The sequence below is a fragment of the Rhizopus delemar genome, genomic scaffold (assembly GCF_000149305.1).
Source record: "Rhizopus delemar RA 99-880 supercont3.5 genomic scaffold, whole genome shotgun sequence".
NCBI lineage: Eukaryota > Fungi > Mucoromycota > Mucoromycetes > Mucorales > Rhizopodaceae > Rhizopus > Rhizopus delemar.
Window position 1 is genome coordinate 3,006,958 of NW_027137831.1, and position 21,406 is coordinate 3,028,363.

A 21,406-nucleotide genomic window follows, 5' to 3' on the forward strand; every position below is an offset into this window, starting at 1 on the left:
TGGGGGATTAGCTCAACTGGTAGAGCGTCAGATTCCAAATCTGAAGGTCAAGAGTTCGATTCTCTTATTCCTCAAATCTGCTGTAGTTTCCCAATTGTCATTTCTTTATGCGTGAGATGCACTATTTCCGATGTTACGTTGTGACCCAGTTGGTGTAACTTTTTGTCATTTCTTTTTATTCTATTGTGACAATAGAAGTGAATAAAGAGGTCACACGAAGCAAAAGTGAAAGAAGTCAAAATATTGTAACACAATGCAGCAAACTTTGGCAGCATTCGACTTTTCTCTCTCCAATTAGTTTAAATCCAGGAACATACAAACAAATACGTATGAATACAGATAAATCCAGAAAAATACAAAAAAAATATAGAATATCCGTAAAATCATCAAAAACAGCATATAATCAGAAAAACCAAAAACATATAAATAACTTCAATATTTCTTATACTTTTTACTTACTTTTGTTCTTACTTACTTTTGTTTCTACTTACTTCATATTACTTTTTGATTATTTCAAATAAATATCATTCAAAAGTAAATTTCTTTTATTTTTCTTTTATTTTACTTAACATCAAGAACAAGAAGTCCCTTGAAGCATATACACTTCATTGTAATCCCTATTATATTATCTTTTTATTTTACTTTACTCAAAACAGTTTGATCTACTTAACAAGATCTGGTGGTCACTTATTACAAGCGAACTTATATTCAATCTATTACTCTTTTTGGAATCAAATCCTATATAAACCTTTGATCTTATATCAAGACTTATTCAGTACAAACCTATTTATACTACAAAAACCTTACAAAATCCAATCATCACATTTGGTGGTCACTACGAGGGATCAAAATTGAAAAAACTACTTAAAAACTATCAAGAAATCAACAGACTTATTCAAAAAAAAAATTTTATCAAAATCGAACCAACAATCTCAAAACACTTATTAGCAGCAATGACAACTACAGGACCTAACGTGTTGGCCTCAGTCAGCAACCAAAGCGTAATACAAGGTTATAGACCAAGACTTATCGAATTTTACGGATATGAAGGAGAAGATTTCCGTCATTTTCAAGAAATACTAGACTCCTACCTCGCAGTTAGTAACACGCAGGGTGAATCAAGAAAAATAGCTATCCTCAAATCACAGCTAAGACGTGCTGCCAAAATCTACTTTGAACGTGTCATTTTAAAAGAAGAACCAGATATCAAATATGACCAAGCAATAGAGGCGCTCAAGAATCATTATATTACACCAGAACTAATTCAAAGCTACGAAATGGAATTTAATGATATGTTCCAAGGGGAACAAGAGCATCCACAAATATTTCTAGCAAGATTAAGAGAAGCAGCCGATTTGGCCAATATTGACAACGAAGCATTGATAGAAAGCAGATTCCGTGCTGGATTACTAAATGAAATAAAAAATTTCTGTATACAAAGTAGCTCCAAGAATTTTAAAGACTGGCTCACACATTCTGAAGGCTGGTGGAACGCCAACAGACCACGTAAAATTGCCATGGTTGACAACCCGTTCATACCTCGTAACATCAACAACGCCCTCATATATCACAACGACAACGCACATATTAATCGGTACAATGCAAACAACCATAATGTTGAACTTGTAGACATTGATGAAAGACCTGCTCAGATTTTGCCAGTCAGTGGTACTCAAATAATTGGTAGATCATCTGGAAACTTAGCTACTAATGCCAATGTTACAACAGGAATTAATCAGTTGTCAACAATGGATGTAGTAGGTTATCCTAATGACATCCAATATTATGATAATCACTCAACAAGACATCATCACGGTCATTCTCATTTCAATAATCAGCAAGAGATTCTTAACATGATTCAAAAAGCCATTCGCAACGAATTGAATCTGCATGATCAACAAAATCGACCATACAACCGCAACGCTCGCAACAACTACAATAGTTACAATAATGTTAATTCTAACGGCAAGGACAACTACCCAAGATATAACAATAACAATAACAGCAATCATAACTATAACCACTATAACAATAATGGCTACAATGTATACAATACTAGATACAGGAACAGTTATGATAATGGATATGGAAGAACCGAGTACAATAATCAAAGCCGTAGCCAACCCAATAATGATCATAATAATACAGCTCCACAACAACAACATTTACAAGGTCAAACTCCAAAAAACTAGATGGGTCGATTGTTTTTAATAACGAAAGCAATGGTCAATCGAATACCCAAAAACCAACAAAATCCATTAACCAATCTAAGCAACAACTACAAAAACAAACACAACATTTAAATGCCATCCTAACAGAAAATGAGAATAGAAACGAGAAAGAGTTATATACTGCCATCAGACCTGATAAACCACCAGAGGTTACCAGAGCTGTTCCTTATACTAAAACACGTACCACTGCTCAAAAGAAAACAGCCAAACCATCAGTTGTTACCAAGCGCGTTACTACTAGAAGTCGTTTGGAAGAAATCAAACCTTCAAATAACAATCAAACACATACAAATCAAGATATAGAAATGGAAACTGATTTACCTATTGAACCTATCAAAAAGAAACAGCCCAAAAGAACACAATCAATTCCATCCTATGATATCGCTACTGACATATTAGACCGACCTGCCAACGCTACATTTAGAGACCTGATCAATGATGTCCCTAAATACCGTAGACAGTTAGCTGGTTTTTGTAGAACTAGAAGAACTGCTACTAAAAATCAAGATTCTCAGCAAACGGTTGCAATAATTGAAGACGATGAATTTAACACTACCGCTGTATATTCAAAAACTACTATCGGAGATCATAGGATTAGAACGTTAATCGACTGTGGAGCAGCAAAGACTTGTATGTCGAAAGCTTTAGCTGATAAATTAGGACTCTCTATAGATGCTGCCTCCGAAACTATATTTACTATGGGAAATGGAACAAAACAAGCAGGATTAGGAGTTATCTATGATGTACCAGTAGAAGTAAAAGAAAACATGATTATACCTTGTACAGTAGAAGTATTACCTTCATGTCCCACCCACTTCATCCTTGGAAACAATTGGTTAATTAGAGCTAAAGCGAAGATTGATTTTAATAGCGAATCTTTGAAAGTATCATACAAGAATCAAAAAGCAGAATTGCCTATTACCTTCTTACGCAAGCAAGAAAAAATACCAAAAATTACGACTTATACGCAAACATACAAGCATCCAGTCAGTCAAACTAATTCCAATTCAAAACATGTCCATTTTGAAGAAGAAGCCGATGAAAGCACTGAAGAGGAATACAGTTCGGAGGAGGAATCAATAGAACATAGTGATGAAGATATTTACAGTGCTGAAGATGAGCTATCTGACAGAGAGCATCAAGAAGAAGACAATGATCAATCATTATTAGTATTGGAAAAAGAATCTGACCAAGAGATTGAGATAATAACAAATAACAATGATCAAATCATTCGTGCTCCAAAGGAAGGGATGATCTTAAAAGCCTATACGTCAAGTACATTTCAGCTTAAAAAACCACCTGGACAGTCAAAGTCAGTCACTTATAGTTTTGAACTAACCAACCCTGACATTATTCAAGCAATGGGATATTTCGACTTAAATGCCACTATAGTATTAAACAACAAGAGCATCGAAATACATCTATACAACCGATCAAAGAAAGATATCCATCTACAATCGTTTGAAAAGATAGGAAAGCTTGAAAAGATTGATTTACAAAATGAAGAAGTCATACAAGCGTATCAACTCAACAAAGAAGCAGATTTATATACTATGGAGTATAATCAGAACTCAGAAACCGAAAGTGATGAAGAAAAGATGATAGACAAAGACTCATATGCAAAAGTGGAAGTTGGAGATATATCAAAAGAAATGGATCAGAAACTACGAAAATTGCTGTATAGATTCAAGGAAATATTTGATTGGGATAATAATACCATTGGCTACACATCAATTTTGAAGCACAAGATTATCATAGAAGGGAATACTCAGCCTATTAGTCATAGACCCTATCGACTTAGCCCTATAGAATCTGATTATTTACAAAAGGAATTGGATAAATATTGCAAGCTAGGAGTAATCGCACCATCAAACAGTCCTTGGGCTGCTCCGGTAATCCTTGTTAAAAAGAAAAACGGTGAATACCGTATGGTAATTGATTATCGCAAGTTAAACGCTGTAACAAAAAAAGATTCATACCCTTTGCCAAGAATCGACGATTTATTAGACACTTTGGGAAAAGCTAAAGTATTTTCCGCTCTTGATATGAGAGCTGGTTTTCATCAAGTACCCTTGGAAGAAAGTAGCAAGGAATTAACAGCATTCACCACAAAATACGGAGTATATCATTACAACACGTTGCCCATGGGATTAGTAAATTCACCCGCAACTTTCCAGCGTCTCATTGATCTCTGCTTCAGACCATTAATCAACAAATGCCTGGTAGCATACATTGATGATCTAAATATTTACTCAAACAACTGCCACGAACACTTAGTCCACTTAGAACATGTTTTCAATTGTATTAAAATGGGAAATCTAAAGCTCAATCCAGAAAAATGCTTCTTTTTCAAGGATCATCTCAAGTTTCTTGGTTACATTGTTACTAAAGAAGGAATTCAGACCGACCCAAGCAAAATAGAAAAGATACAAAATTATCCCGTTCCCAAAACGCTCACCCAAATTAGAGGATTCCTAGGTTTAGCCTCATATTACCGTAGATTTATAAAAAATTTTGCTGCAATAGCACGCCCACTGCATGATCAAACCAAGACAACAAAAAGAATCCCCTGGACTAGCAAGACAACTGAATCTTTTGAATTTCTGAAAAAATTATTAACCCAGGCACCAGTTTTAGCAAGGCCAGACTTCAACAAGGATTTTATACTTGTGACAGACGCCTCTAGACTTGGCCTTGGTTGCATCTTAACTCAGTTAGACGACAATGGTCACGAGCATCCTATAATATACGCAAGTAGAAGCTTAAAGTCAAGTGAAACCAATTATGGAGTATCAAAGTTAGAATGCTTAGCGGTAATTTGGGCTGTCAAACAATTTAGACCTTATCTTCTTGGACGAAAATTCACCATCATTACAGATCATTCAGCATTAAAAGGCTTACTAAATACAACCAATCCTACTGGTATTATAGCAAGATGGATTACCATATTAGCAGAATACGGGTACGAAATCAAGTATCGACCAGGACGAGTCAACGAAAGTGCCGACTTCTTGTCAAGATTAGGCTATTAAGCAACAAAAGAACATACTATTACAATCAACAATTGCACAGTACACATTTATAAAATATAATTCACAAGCTACAAGGAGGCTGGGAGGGGTAGTTGAAACAAACAAAAATTCAGAAAAAAAAAAATTACACACACACATAAACAATCAAAACCTTAATACAGAACAATACGAAAATCGTACCACCACAAAACATAAAACAAAGTTACACAAAATGGAAGAAGAAAAAATGAAAATGATGAAACAATATTTACTCACACTAAAGATTCCTGACAATATTTCAGCAAAAATGATAAAATATCTTGAAAGAGAGTCAATCAATTATACAATATATAAAGATACTTTATATCGCTACAACACATCCAATGGGATCATTCGCAAAGTTTTAAATAAGGAAGAGGCTGAAAACATTATTCATACCTACCATCAACATCCTTTAGGAGGACATCTTGCTTATAATAATACGCTACACAAAATTGCAACAAGATACTACTGGGAAAAGATGTCACAAGATATACAAGAATACATCAAAAAATGCCCTCGATGCCAAGTATATGGAAGTAAAAGTCTTAATGAAGAATTATATCCAGTACCAGTATCGACGAAGCCCTTTGATCGTATAGCACTAGACGTTAAGCACGTACAAGCATCAAGAGCAGGCTATCGTTATATAATTGCTGGAATTGACTACCTTACAAAATATGTAGAGGCCAGGCCAATGAGATTCCAAACTGCATCGGAAATAGCGTTATTCTTATACGAAGAAATTATTTGTAGACATGGTTGCCCAACTATCATTGTCTCGGATAATGGAAAACCTTTTATCAGTGATCTGATACGACAAGTTTGCCGAAACTACTCAATTATACACAAAACAACCACGCCATACAATCCACAGAGTAATGGACTTATAGAACGATTCAATAAAACACTTGGACAAATACTACAACGACGTTCAGATGAAGAAAAGAAAGACTGGGACCAATATTTACCCGCTACCTTATTCGCCTACAGGTCAATGAAACAAGCTACTACAAAGCAAAGTCCGTTCTATTTAACATATGGATATGAACCTAAAACACCATTTGACATGAATCACTTGATCCATGAGAGAAACTCACCAAAATTTGAAGCTATCTTACTTCATCGCACCGCTCATCAGTTGCATAGTCTCAATCGTATTAGGGAACAAGCAGCCAAAGCAATAAAGACCACACAGAATGCACAAAAAAAGGCGATAGAAAACAAGATCCTTGACCAGAGGAAAGAATTAAAGCCACCATTCAAATTAGGTGATATCGTGCTGTTATATAAAGACTACTTATCAACTTCATGGTCTGGAAAACTACAAGACAAATGGGAAGGACCATACATCATACACCAAGTTTTAGGCAAAGGAACTTACCATATTAAAAATACCGAAGTACAAGACACCAGAATTAGAAGAGTACACGGGAATAGGTTAAAACCTTATTCGATACCAAATACCCAATGGAGAACAGAACATCAACGGATCGTTTCAAGTGTCTTAGATGATGAAACAAAGGAACTCTTTGACTAAAATTTTGTTAAAAAAAAAAAAAAAAATTTTTTTCACAAGCACAAAAACATTGAAATAATATAAATATTACAAAAAAAAATATTAATTATCTATCTATCCAAGAAAACAAACTCAAGAAAAGGAAAATGAATGCAAACTTATACACTAAAAATAACAAGGGATCCTGGTGGAGACCCTATGCACCCAAGAAAGAAGATTTTGCTGATCCTGATGAATACTACAAGAACATGTTGCAGGATTACTTCCATACCTATTATCAGCAAGAAGGATACGAAGCTTTGGTTACTGCCCTTGAACAATGGTTACAATGTTGTCAAGATGATTTCAAAGAATTTGATTGCCTAGTTCTTGAAGTTGATGAAGGAATGGAACCCACCACTCATAATAGTGCCATACATTTTGCAAAAGCAATCCAAGAAAGGGTAAAAGAGCAAGCGCAAATCATGGATTGGCCAACTCCAACCTCTTTTGAAGAAATACTGCAACCTACCATTACCCATATTAACACCTTACATAACCCACTGCCTTATTATCCTTGTTCCGACCAAAGTATCAAAGAATGGAATGATTTATTGCTAGAAGATTGGCAAAAAGGTAATATGGAAGCCGCAAATATTACAAAAGAATACATCCTAGAAGCATATTCGGAATATAAGAAAGCACAACAAGATCTCAAACGTGCTCATAAGAAGAAACAAAAAGCTATTGAAGAATTGGCGATACAAGTCAATCGATGGAGTCACTTCGTATTCCAACGTCCTAATGCCACACAAGCTAGTGTCAACAGATACCTCAACGCCAAGCATCACCAATTAAAAGACATTCTTATAGATGGCCGAATTGATCCAATCCTAAAAAAAGTAATAAAGCAAGAAGACTCTTGGGCCCACGTACATGTCCCACGCCATGGAACGTTCGAGGACGAACTTTTGTCCACCCCGGGCATCTGTAACACAATGCAGCAAACTTTGGCAGCATTCGACTTTTCTCTCTCCAATTAGTTTAAATCCAGGAACATACAAACAAATACGTATGAATACAGATAAATCCAGAAAAATACAAAAAAATATAGAATATCCATAAAATCATCAAAAACAGCATATAATCAGAAAAACCAAAAACATATAAATAACTTCAATATTTCTTATACTTTTTACTTACTTTTGTTCTTACTTACTTTTGTTTCTACATAACCTTGTTTCTACTTACTTCATATTACTTTTTGATTATTTCAAATAAATATCATTCAAAGTAAATTTCTTTTATTTTTCTTTTATTTTACTTAACATCAAGAACAAAAAGTCCCTTGAAGCATATACACTTCATTGTAATCCCTATTATATTATCTTTTTATTTTACTTTACTCAAAACAGTTTGATCTACTTAACAAGATCTGGCGGTCACTTATTACAAGCGAACTTATATTCAATTTATTACTCTTTTTGGAATCAAATCCTATCAAAACCTTTGATCTTATATCAAGACTTATTCAGTACAAACCTATTTATACTACAAAAACCTTACAAAATCCAATCATCACAATATTGTGACAAAGAAGTCAAAAAAATGAAAAAAGTCAAAAAGAGAAAAAAAAAAAAAAATTAATATAAATATCCCAACTATTTAGATGAAGAAAAAGGACAGTACAGTTCTACTCACATTTTATTTTATATATTTTATTCAATAAACAGGCAACCTTCTCATAAAAAGTTCCTGATCCCTTTATTTTTTTTTATCTTTACCTTTATTTGATCTTAATTAAAAGATCTGGTGGTCACTACAGTACCTTACTTTAAAAATTTCAAGAAAAACTTCTCTAAAACACTCAAACTAAACCAACCATACTACAAAATAACAATATGAAAAAAGTCGAAAATTGAAAAATGAAAAAAGTCAAAAAAAAAAATAAGAAAAGCTAAAAAGAAAAAAAAAGAAAATATTCATATACAGTAGGTCACAAAACTGCTGCAAGGAATTGCAAAATTCAGGTTTTACAGCTGGTTGTCCATGGGTACTGCACCAAACTATCTCAAACCTTGACTGTTTGTACCTCAATAGAAAGTGCATTTATTCGTCGATTATCGGATATGGGCAATGGTTATTGGTGGAATTTGAGATCGCTAAAGGTAGTATTATGAACATCCGACATTTTTTACTTGTTCACATATGTTTTAAATGGCGAATTTTAATACGACCCAACCGGTTGCTATCATAATTTTTCTCTCTTTTGACGTGATTAGAATGCTATCTGTATTTAAGGATGCTTACAATTCCTTTATTTTAAATTTTATATTCCCTTGTTTAAATCATTTCTCTTTTTTACCTTCTCGTCAATCGCATGCCTAAACGGCTGTCAGAGGAGAAAATAAACGATCACAAACAGGCATTAACCGCATCCACATCAACGTATGGTATTTCCAAGGAGCCTGGATTACATTAATCAACTGTTAGTAGATACTCTAGACGGCTGTTTTCAAGTAGGACAGTAAACACAGGTGGTAGACCTACAGTAGTCTCCAAAGTGACGAAGCGGTTAATCAAAAGAAAAGTCATGGAATGGGTTCTAAAGGCTTCTAAAGAGGTGTACCGGGAGCTGGTTGGATTTGGCTATGATATCTCATACCAGTCAGAAATTAACGTACTGAAATCAATGGAGTTCCATTTTCTGATAGAAAAAAAGAAGCCATTTCAGACAAAAACGCATACGTAGCATCAGTTAGAACGGGTCAAGGAGCATCAGGATTAGGCAGTGAGTGACTGACAGCAAACAGTGTACTTTAATGAGACCAAGCTCAGCGTATAGGGCTTTGATGATGCTGATCACTATTGGAAACGGCCAAGTGACCTTCTTCAACATCATGACCTGGATTTTGCAATCAATCACGGAGCTAGCAAAATGATGCCCTGGGGTTGTATAATCTCTGAAGGACCAGGATATGCTTGCTAAATTTACGATGGAAACTTGAACTCGGGTGTTTACCAGCATATTTTGAACACTACGCTTCGTGATACTATGAAGTACTGCAATTTCGACTGGTCCAACATTTAGTTTTAGCATGATAATAACACAAAGCACAAGGCATAATCTACAATAGCCTAGTTATGTAGTCACCAAGAGAGCTATGTTAACTATTGGCCAGCTTAGATCCCCGACTTAAATTTAATCGAGCACGTAGGACATCAATTGAAGTTGAAATTCAACTATTACAAATATAGAGCAAAGAACATGGATGTGTTTTGGGAACGAGTTGATGAAATATGAAATGACTTCCATAAAGATCTTTGCCAAGGACATGTAGATAACATTCCGGAAAGAACTCAAGAGATTATTAATAGAAAAGTAGGACCAACTAAATATTAATAAATAAGTTCATTCCGTTCAAATTTTCTTTTTTTCAAATTTTCAAATTGCGCGCCTCATACTTCCTTCAATACTTATCCAATAGGGCATAAACTCTTTCGGATTTTCAAGACATTAGAAGATTAACTATGTGGGAACAGAGGCAGTTTGTGCCATTGTAACAGGATGTGCGCTACAAAAACCAAGAAAAATGGATTCCTTGCAGCAGTTTTGTGACCTACTGTATATATATCCCATCTTTTTGTAAAGAAAATGTTAGTCAGTTTAAATAAATCATATATTTCTACTCAATAATTAACAAACTTTAACAAGAAAGTTCCTGTTTACCTAAACTTTTTACTCTACTTTAACTTTTATCAAGAAACATCGTATTGATCTTACACATAAGATCTGGTGGTCACTACTTATCAAGCATCTGCTTAAATTCCATACAAAACAACAACTTACAAGGCAATCACAACCTTAAATCAAGCTTTACAAGCAAACTTTACCCAATTTAACTCACTTACTACAAGCCAACCTTTAAAATAACACTATATATGGATATTTGTGTTGCTTTCCTTTTAATGAAGTTCATGTTCAACAAGTTACAAGCTATGACTCACAAGAGAGCTGTTTATATTCAATATCAACATGACTCATGAATTATGACAATACTTGTATATACCTCAGTTCTGTAAAGTAATATAAATAGACCCAATAATTATTAGAAATAAAAGGACAATTATCTACTACCTAATCTTTAAGACCATATACTTATATTTCCTTTTACATACAGTGCGTTGCAAAACCCGGACACAAAAATTAAAAGACCATGCAAATCCCTATAAATCGTCGTCTAGTCGAGCTTTTAATTCGAAATTTCGCACAGGTATAGTGTCACGTATATAGTACTTATGATTCAAATTTGGAGCGGAGAAATTAATGTATGACTGAGTTATGATCTTATGAGCTATTATCTTCGAAATTTATGTTTTTTTGGATGAAGTTTTTTTTATTTAATATTTGTTACTTCCACCTCCAGCTTTGATTACTGCCTTAATACGTTTGGGAATACTTCTGTAGTTTGGTTCTACATCATCTGGTGTAAAAGAATCCCATTCTTTGCATACCCTTTGCCATAGTTCATCAACATTGGCAGCACGGTTGTCATAACTATGCAGCTTGTGCTTCAAGTGCCTCCATAGATGCTCTATAGGGTTGAGGTCAGGGCTTTGTGCTGGCCAGTCCTGCAGTAATTGTATCCCTTTTCGCTTCATCCATCTCTTGGTATGCTTGGAGGTATGCTTAGGGTCATTGTCATGTTGGAAAATGACGTCCTTATGTTTCCAGCCATAGTAATCTAGCGTATCTTTTTATGTGGTTCCCAATATATTGGTATAGGTTTGCGAGTTCATATTACCATCAAAGATTTGACAGGCATAACCAACCCCTTTTGCTGCCATGCAACCCCACATCATCAGGGATCCACCTCCGTACCTTACTGTCTGCTTTACATGGTGTGGTCTGCTTACTGCTCCATCTTCTTTCCAAGTGTAAGGGTTGCTGTCTGTCCCAAAGATGTTTATTTTTGTTTCGTCAGAAAAGATAACCTTCTTCCAGTCATCAGCAGTCCAGTTTTGATGCTTCTTGCACCACTTAAGGCGGTTCTTTTGATGTTGGTCACTCAAGAATGGCTTGCTTTTCTTCAGTGTAGCTTTAAAGCCAAGTTCGTTCATCAGCCTTTTTGCTTGCCATTTGCTCACCGAACATCCAATTGACTTCAAATAAGAACATACATCAGAAATAGACTTTAGGGCACCAGATCTGAGCTTTAAACAAAGGGCATTAGTGCGGAGATTCTGAGTATATTTTGGCCTTCCGCCCTTAGGTCGGATATAGTCTGGTTTTAAGGTAGCCTTTAAGCGACGTACAGTACGATCAGAGACCCCAGATTTTGCAGCAATAGCTGCTGTGGCTTCGTTGTTATGTAGGCAAAGTTTGACGCTGTTAAGCTTACTAGAGCTAATTCTGCGAGGCATTTTAAAAAATTGAGAGTGGGAAAAGTTACGTAGTGAGAAATATTTTTAAAATGTAAGAAACTTTAGTGGATTTATATACACCTTACAGACTGAGACTAGGGCTACAAGATGATGTAACTTTCATTTTACAATGTGTAACCCCTGTGATGTAATGATGAATAAAAGATGAATAACTACTTTGACGTAAATGTGCTATATTAGTCTATGGCAAATCATGTTATAAATGACTAGAGTATGACGTCAATTCAGGCCACAGTTTACCATAAAATAAATTTCTCTATCTAACGGTAGTTAAATTACGTCAATACTGCTAATAGTCGTTGATCTATCCCATGAAAAGAGTTTTGTGTCCGGGTTTTGCAACGCACTGTACATTACTATAAAGAACACGACATTTTGCTGAAGAAGGGACTCAGTCGTAGGAGGGACCTCAGTCCCTGAAGATAAACCAAAAAAAATTCAAAAATAGAAAAACACTGTAACACGCAAGGACAAAACGGCGGAATTTAAATCGTTGCAGTTTATAACGAACGCCTTACAGTTTGCAACAACCACCTTACACTATATAACAACCGCCTCTTATGTTATAACAACCACCCAAAATACCAAAAACAGAACAAAAGCATAAAATCCAAAAACATATAAATAACTCCAAATAATAATCACAAAAATACTTCACTTCTTATTAACTTCTTACTTACTTCACTTCTTATTTTACTTTTTCTTTTTATCAAATAAATATTCTTTTAGAGGCAAATTATCTCTTATTTTATTTAACATCAAGAACAAGAAGTCCCTTGAAGCTATCATACTTCATTGTAAAACCCCCTTTTATTTATCTTTTTATCTTTTTTTTTTTATTTTACCTTTATCAAAACAGTCTGATCTACTTTATAAGATCTGGTGGTCACTATAACAAGCGAATCAAGCCAAATCTGACTCATATAAAAGCAACTCTTATATCAATTACACCCAAATCTGTTTATTTAAACCTTAACTCAACACTCCCAAACAGAGAAACTACTATAAACCAAATCATTACAACACAAAAAAATAATAATCATATAAATATCCTCTCTTATAAATTCACTGAACTGGACTGAACTTCACTTTTAAAAATATCTTTTATTCAAATAAACATCGAGTTCCTCTTTATCAAAACTCTTTATTTTTATTTTATAACTCAAGCAAGTCAAGTCCTTTGAAGTCAAATTATCTTCATTGTATCACTTTTATATTCTCTTATCAAGAAAACTCTTTATTACTTTTTACTGTTTGATCTACAATACAAGATCTGGTGGTCACTTACTACAAGCAAACCAAATTTATTCATTTAAACACAAGTCTTTGATCTCAAATTCTTTTACACTCTGTTAAGGATAAATAAGATTATAGTCACTTTATTTTAGTAAAAGGAATCTCATATGATCCTAAATAATATGTTGACATAACTTTGGAATCATTTATAACATTATTCCCAGCACAGATCAATAAAAGACTTTGATTAGATTTTTATATTAAGCTTTATTCATATTAACTTCACACAGTCAAATGTATGGCGTGGTTGTAAAATGGTTTATTGATGATATGAGCATGTTGAATAAGGAATGACAATTACTTACCGGATCATCTTTAATCATGAAAACCTTTATCCTAACTGAGATATTATTATTAGCCGTAATATCCAATCACGGAACTAGAGGATTTTATATTCATCCGTACCATCTCCTAAATAGTCCTACATCCAGAGCTATCTGAAACCATCCCAATAGCATAATTGACAATACAAGCTAGGAACAGGCTAAACTAATAATTAGAAATAGTAATCATCTATTCTGTCAAATTGATCATAAATCTGTTCTAATTCTTTATCCGTATCATGTCTATAAATACTCTCACTTTTTACATGTAGAATTTAGAATAGTCAATCTTAGTTATCTTAACTTAATAAAGAGATACCAAGTTCTAACAGTATTTCTTTATCTTTGTTGTTATACTACTTTTACCTAAAACCCCCCTATCCTAAACACACTCTAAGGAAAAGTCAAATTTACTTCTAAACTCTTAAGGCCATAACGAGAAAAACGTTAAAATTACAACGTCTTTTGTTACACTTATAGAATGTTGAAAGATATACGGTCAGGTTTTTCTTAGTACTGTTGCACGAACGAGAATTTAGTCCCCGGTACAAGCATGAATAATTATAGTTTGGATGAAGAACATGAACTGTAATTTACAGTTCATGACAAGAGACAAAAGACGCCCCATATTTTTATATATAAATAAGATGATTATTTTTAACAAATATTCGACATTCAATAAATCATATCTTCTTGTGCTTAAAAAGCAATCTTTTCTTATTGGGTCACAATTACCTTTTTCTTTTCTTTTTCTTTTTACTTATTCTTTCTGATGTGATACCCGAGTTATCATAAATCAAGAAAGATTCCTTTTATTTTTATCTTATATCAAACAATCTCACACTTAACCTTATTAATCTAAAAAGATCTGGTGGTCACTACTCAAAGACAATTTACTCTATCAAAAGAACCGTTAAACGTTCAATCAAGTTACCTAAACTCAAGTCATTCAGGACTTCAAACCTCAAATTAAGCAAATCTACGTCACTTTAACACAAGCCAACTCCCAAGTACTAACAAGTTACAGTACCACGCCAGTTAGAAAATGAACTTTTGCGTAACAACCTATTTGAAAACGGTGCATCAACTCTTTTGCTTGAAAACCAAAAACAACATAAAATTATAAAAACCAAAAGCATATAAATATCCTTATATCTTATCCCTATTTTCACTTCACTTCACTTCACTTTACTTTTGAATTTTATATTCTTTTTATATTTTCTTTATTTTATAAAACAATAAATCCATCAAGCGTTCAATTGAAACCCTTTGGTCTGTGTTCTATTTTAAAATACTGAAGTCCCTTGAAGTCAATAATCTTCATTGTAAACCTATTCCTAAACCTCAAGAGTTTAACCTATTCTAACAAGTTTGATCTACTATTAGCAAGATCTGGTGGTCACTATCGACAAAACTTACATACTTAAAAACCTAAACCCGCAAACAAGCATATATTAAAGAAAATTACAACAGCACAAAATCAAGAAAACCAAAAACATATAAATATTGTGACGAAATTATAGATCCTTTTAGTCAAACTGTACCACTTGTCAAAGAAAGTTCGGACCTGAACTAAGTTCATATTGTTGTAGAACAGTAACTGATTGTAGTTGACATTAATGAATATAAGTCTTAATACAAGATCATAATTAAAATAACATAAAGTATAAGTTTATTTAAATAAGATCATACAATCAATTCCAATTAAACATATTCTTTTAGAATATGTATTGTATTCATGAGAGTTCTTTGATAAGAAGAAGTACCAACTAAAATAACCAAATCCAATCCAATGTCAGGAATATTGCTAATCTTTCACATAATTGAAATAACGCGTAAAATAACGTTATTCAATTCAGTGAGGAATTCCCAGAATAAAAGATAATCTATGACAGGCATACAAAAGAACAAATGAAAAGTTTTCATAATCATAATTATAGATAACACTTGCTAAAGCACCTGAATATTAGAAGAACGATCCCAATAGAAGATATCAAGCCACTCACTCGATAAGATATAAATACCTGCCTTCAATTAGAACAATTTTTACTTGAACTTAAACTGGAATAAAGATCAGTCTCAAAAAGTACCCAAACTGTTCCTTTATTTTTGTTTCTACATTTTCTATGATTACCTTGACGATTATACTATATATACTTTTTTTTTTTTTTTTTTTTTTACTTCTGTTGTATGCATAGTAATTTTCTATGCGATGTCAGTTGTATTAAAATAAATAACGATACACAAAAGATTAAACTATGATTGAACAATTCCACACTTTTCCAAATTTAACGCAATAAGGTCAGCATATGACCCATCAGACTCAGTCAGACTTAAAGTATTTTTAGCTGTGATTAAAATTTACCAGTGATTTCTTTAAACAAAGTATTGTTGAGTCTTCCGCTGAAAAGCTTAGAAATACCTTCAAAAATACTCAATATTTTATCCTCTCTGACTCAACTTTATCAGTATTTACATTTATCCAATAAAAAAATTCGTCTTAAAATTTCTCATCAGACTTGTTTTAATCGTAAGATTAAATAAAAAATTAAACAAAAAAACAATAGCAGCAATATAAAATTAAAATCCTTCTTTATTGCAGATTTCTTTATATTGCAAAAGAGCCCCGTTTAATGGATAAAAAGTTGGAATCTATTTATATTCTTTGTGAGCGTAGATATAAAAGATATAGACTCGGCAACGATGTCGTGCTGAAGAACCAATGATTAAGCTAAAGCTTGTCGATGTTCTAATATATGCATCTGAAGTTGAACAATAGAAATAATAACCAGTCAATTAACTTTGATCTAATTACTTTTGGGGTTGACAATTGATTAGACTCGCTAGGATGACAAATACTGATCTTATTGTTCTAAATTTGGAAAAGTGTGGAATTGTTCAATCATAGTTTAATCTTTTGTGTATCGTTATTTATATTAATACAACTGATATCTTATAGAAAATAACTATGTTTACAACAAGACTATCTCCTAATTTGGCACAATATCCGAGAAAGATGATCTAAGTCTGTCTTAAGTAACATAGAAGAAAATATAAAAAAATGGAAAATTAAACTTTAACATTCTGTAATTTATAAATCTAAAACAATTATTTTAAGGTATTAAACAATAAGGATATACAGTAGTTACAAAAACTATTGCAACGATTTGCAATTTTCAGGTAAATCGCTTCTCAGTTCATGCGAAATCCAGGTATCACGCTGTATTCCCCACAGTGCATAAACTGGCCTCCGCTCTTTACTATACTAGATTATCAATTGTTATGGAAATAAAATGATGGATGTACGCGATTTCAAGTTCCGCTTTTTTGAAATTTTCTTTATTTCAAAATCGAATCGCGCCATTTGAGTTGCAAAATTTTCTATATTCCTAGGGCTAACCTTGTTCATTTCGATTTATGCCAACTACCCTGGGGGTATGCTTTGAGATTATTATTCAAGCAGCTTCAAGTTCGTTCAATTTAATTCATGTTTTTATTGCTTTTGTATTCACGTCTTATACGTATAATCTGCTAACGCCCATACCCTACAGCAAGCAAGTCGACATTATATTAGCCATTTTTGAAAGTAGATCATTCACAGAAACTATAGATGTCTTTGGAATACATCCATCAATAGTAGACCGTTACGTAAAGAAGGTTTTAAATAGTGGTACAGCATGCAAAGGCGTCCATCCTGTGGTTTCTCCTGTATTAACTAGAAATTACATCAGATTATTGGTGCTCAAAGGAGATATACAAACAGCTAGAGGCATGTTCCTCAGGCTAATGGAGCTAGGACACTCTATGTCTTATATCACTGCAGTAAACATCCTGAAAAAAAAAGAATGTCCATGCAAAGCTACAGAAAAAGCAGCTACTTTTAACAATTAAGCACATTTAAAATAGCTTGGCGTAGGCAAAAGGATATAAGGATTGGAGTGTTGATCGATGAAGACAGGCAGTATACTCCAACGAAACAAAATCTAGTATTTGGGGTACCGATGGCGTCAAATACTATTGGACAAGAGCTAGCAACATATTGCGACCATATCACCTCGACCTTACAGTGAAGCAAAGCGGGCCTGATTTAACCTTATGGGGACGCATATCTTTATGAGGCTCTGGATATGCATATCAAGCTTGCGGTTAGATATTGAATTTGGAAGTACATCAACATATTCTTGGCATAAACTACCTGTATACATCGAAGTGCTTCAAATGGCGCAAAACACAGATTTACTTTCAACGGGATATTGAGCCTAAACATACATCTCGATCGACAACTATATGATGAAAAGAACATAAGGTACGCTATATTAATACTGCTTATCACAAATCCCTAATTTAAACGCTGTGGAGCACGTATGGCATTCACTTATGTTGCTACTGAGTGCATTTAAGACACATGCGACAAGTTTGGACCGTTAGTGACAAAACTTATACGTAAAATGAAATATATTTCACAAATATATTTGCCAAAGGTATCTCAACAGCATACTAACAAGAATAGATGCAGCTATTAAAGCAAATGGTGGCATATACGTTTTGAAGTTAAATAATACAATTAATGAAATATGGCTATTTTTAAAAATGGGACATTAATTTGACAATATCTCCATGACTAGCAAAGGAAAGCCATAAGCCGTGATGTCTCATAAGAGCCAAGATGCAGTTTTACAAATGACTATAATTTTACATTGATATGTTGAATCCGTGGAGAGATGTTGGTCTCCGTGCGAGATTTGAACTCGCGTTGCAATAGTTTTTGTAACTACTGTATATCTAAGAGAAAATAAATTACGTTTACTAAGCATACCTTTACTAAAACGAAATTGAATTAGTATGAACTGTTGCAGAACAGCGTCTGATAATACTAGACATTGAATAATCACAACTAAAGGAAGTATATTAAAATTGATAAAGATAATAATTTAAATCTTTATTAAATAAAATATACTCTTCTTCTATTTTATATAAAACTATCACTATTAGATTCATCCTATAAAGTAAGCATGAACAATAAATAAGTCATGATCTTTACTATTCATCATTTCTGTAAATGAATAATAATGGATTAGGTACCTAGTCAACTTTGATCTGACTGGAGGCATTTCATATAAATATATCTTTCCTATCAATGAAGACGGGACAACTCTCCCAGATCAATTAAAGAACAATAAGATCTATAAAACAACGAATTAAAATTTTTCATAATCGATTCAGTGATCATTCTTCAGTCAAACATGTCAATTATTGAATCTACGCTCATAGCTACTCATTTATCCGCCAACTGATAGAAGAATATAAAAAGTAGACTTTGTAATGATTTCTTTTTAACAATTAAGGTTGTCTTAAAGTTCAGTCTCAAAAAGTATTCTTTAGGTTTTACTGCTATCTTTAAATTACTTTACCAGAACATGACACACTTAACCAATGTAGCGTTTTAGTGGTTTGAAGCCCATAGCTCCTGAATACTATTGTGGCCTCTTCATACGTATCATTGTTCGTTGCAGAATCATCAAATGCATCGACAGTTGTGTATAGGTTTCAAATACTGGTAGTATCCGGTCCGCTATCACACCGTAACCACCGTTGACGGTGAGCCAGGTAATTTTTTCGTCTTTGAAGGCCTGTAGCTCGTCAGGTAATACAGTGACACCTTCAAAAATACCACCATTGAAAGCGGAAAAATTATTTGCATCATATGAGGTAACGGATGACTATGTGTAACAAATAACGGGCACGCAATCGCTCTTTTTTAGTCCGCCAAAGGTAGTTTTTTTCCGTTGTAATGCGATTCACGAGCTGAGTTTACGTGTAACGGCCATAAAAGTTACACCATTCGATCCGGAAAATTCGGGCGCATTGATTGCTATATTTGGATCTCACGTAGTACAAATACCTGGCCCGGAATCCTCTTGCATCGTATCTTTTACATTGTCCTAGTTTTTTTCTGTTGTAATGCGATTTACGAGCTGAGTTTAAGTGTGACGGCTATAAAAGTTACACCGTTCCATCCGGAAAATTCGGGCGCATCGATTGCTATAATTGGATTTTACGTAGAACAATTACCCGGTCCGGAATCTCCTTGCACCATATCTTTTACATAGTCCAAAAAAACTACCTTTGGCGGACTAAAAAAGTGAGATTGCGTGCCCGCTGTTTGTTGCACACAGGCATACACTACCTCAAACGACGTAAATAATTTTTCCGCTTTCAATGGTAGTATTTCTGAAGGTGTCACGGTACTACCCGATGAGCTACGGGTCTTCAAAGACGAAAAAATTATTTGGCTCACCGTCAAGGGTGGTTACGGTGTGATAGCGGACCGGATACTGACTACACTTCAAAGCCATACTCAACCGGAGATGCAAGTGAAAATTCTGCACCGTATGACGATACAGGCAATGTGGTAGCAATAGTAGTCAGGACGATGGACTTCCAATAACTAAAAAACTACAAATGCTCATTGACAATGTATTCTATAATATGATGGACGTTTGTTCGTTTAACTTGTAGCGGATCTGTAAGCAGGAATCAATGCAAACTATTCTAATACATAAAATGATCCTAACTGTAAGTATCACATTTTGCAGATCGAGGTCAAGAAGACATTGCAGAATGACATGAATACATTGTTACGTTCTGGTAAAGTAATTTAAAGATAGCAGTAAAACCTAAAGAATACTTTTTGAGACTGAACTTTAAGACAACCTTAATTGTTAAAAAGAAATCATTACAAAGTCTACTTTTTATATTCTTCTATCAGTTGGCGGATAAATGAGTAGCTATGAGCGTAGATTCAATAATTGACATGTTTGACTGAAGAATGATCACTGAATCGATTATGAAAAATTTTAATTCGTTGTTTTATAGATCTTATTGTTCTTTAATTGATCTGGGAGAGTTGTCCCGTCTTCATTGATAGGAAAGATATATTTATATGAAATGCCTCCAGTCAGATCAAAGTTGACTAGGTACCTAATCCATTATTATTCATTTACAGAAATGATGAATAGTAAAGATCATGTGTCATGCTCTGACATGTCAGTAAGATAACAGCCTTATCATTCTAAGCTAAATCTTTACAAATGAGTTTGAATAAGAATAGATCCTGATAATTACCAACTGCCCTGAACAGCCAAGTTTCACTTGTTGTATAATGGTTTAGATAGTAAAAGAAAAGGTGGAAACAAAGATCAAGAAACAGTTTGGGTACTTTTTGAGACTGATCTTTATTTCAGTTTAAGTTAAAGTAAAAATTATTCTAATTGAAGGCAGGTATTTATATCTTATTGAGTGAGTGGCTTGATATCTTCTATTGTGATCGTTCTTCTAATATTCAGGTACTTTAGCAAGAGTTATCTATAATTATGATTATGAAAACTTTTCATTTGTTCTTTTGTATGCCTGTCATAGATTATCTTTTATTCTGGGAATTCCTCACTGAATTGAATAACGTTATTTTACGCGTTATTTCAATTATGTGAAAGATTAGCAATATTCCTGACATTGGATTGGATTTGGTTATTTTAGTTGATACTTTTTCTTATCAAAGAACTC

General features: G+C 33.7%; 5 protein-coding genes and 1 non-coding gene across 6 annotated transcripts; 4 read left to right on the forward strand and 2 right to left on the reverse strand.

Moving 5' to 3' along the window:
• The first annotated feature begins 1 nt into the window (after position 1).
• On the forward strand, positions 2 to 74 carry RO3G_19085. Its single transcript has one exon. It is a non-coding gene; the product is annotated as a tRNA-Trp (tRNA).
• Positions 75 to 953: 879 nt separating this feature from the next.
• Positions 954 to 5,263, forward strand: RO3G_07870 (uncharacterized protein; the record flags this gene model as incomplete). Its single annotated transcript, XM_067662460.1, has 3 exons — positions 954 to 1,506; positions 1,630 to 2,098; positions 2,149 to 5,263. The coding sequence occupies 3 exons, from the start codon at positions 954 to 956 to the stop codon at positions 5,261 to 5,263; spliced, it is 4,137 nt and encodes a 1,378-aa protein (XP_067518561.1).
• Positions 5,264 to 6,946: 1,683 nt separating this feature from the next.
• Positions 6,947 to 7,822, forward strand: RO3G_07871 (uncharacterized protein; the record flags this gene model as incomplete). The annotated part of the gene is made up of 1 exon (XM_067662461.1): positions 6,947 to 7,822. One exon carries the CDS (start codon positions 6,947 to 6,949, stop codon positions 7,820 to 7,822), a length of 876 nt encoding a protein of 291 aa, XP_067518562.1.
• Positions 7,823 to 9,085: 1,263 nt separating this feature from the next.
• RO3G_07872 (uncharacterized protein) lies at positions 9,086 to 9,508 on the reverse strand (the record flags this gene model as incomplete). Its single annotated transcript, XM_067662462.1, has 4 exons — positions 9,086 to 9,094; positions 9,145 to 9,171; positions 9,330 to 9,428; positions 9,464 to 9,508. 4 exons carry the CDS (start codon positions 9,506 to 9,508, stop codon positions 9,086 to 9,088), a joined length of 180 nt encoding a protein of 59 aa, XP_067518563.1.
• Positions 9,509 to 11,180: 1,672 nt separating this feature from the next.
• RO3G_07873 (uncharacterized protein) lies at positions 11,181 to 12,203 on the reverse strand (the record flags this gene model as incomplete). Its single annotated transcript, XM_067662463.1, has 2 exons — positions 11,181 to 11,524; positions 11,585 to 12,203. 2 exons carry the CDS (start codon positions 12,201 to 12,203, stop codon positions 11,181 to 11,183), a joined length of 963 nt encoding a protein of 320 aa, XP_067518564.1.
• A 7,344-nt stretch (positions 12,204 to 19,547) lies between these two features.
• RO3G_07874 (uncharacterized protein) lies at positions 19,548 to 20,259 on the forward strand (the record flags this gene model as incomplete). The annotated part of the gene is made up of 3 exons (XM_067662464.1): positions 19,548 to 19,552; positions 19,606 to 19,735; positions 20,020 to 20,259. The coding sequence occupies 3 exons, from the start codon at positions 19,548 to 19,550 to the stop codon at positions 20,257 to 20,259; spliced, it is 375 nt and encodes a 124-aa protein (XP_067518565.1).
• Positions 20,260 to 21,406: the final 1,147 nt, after the last annotated feature.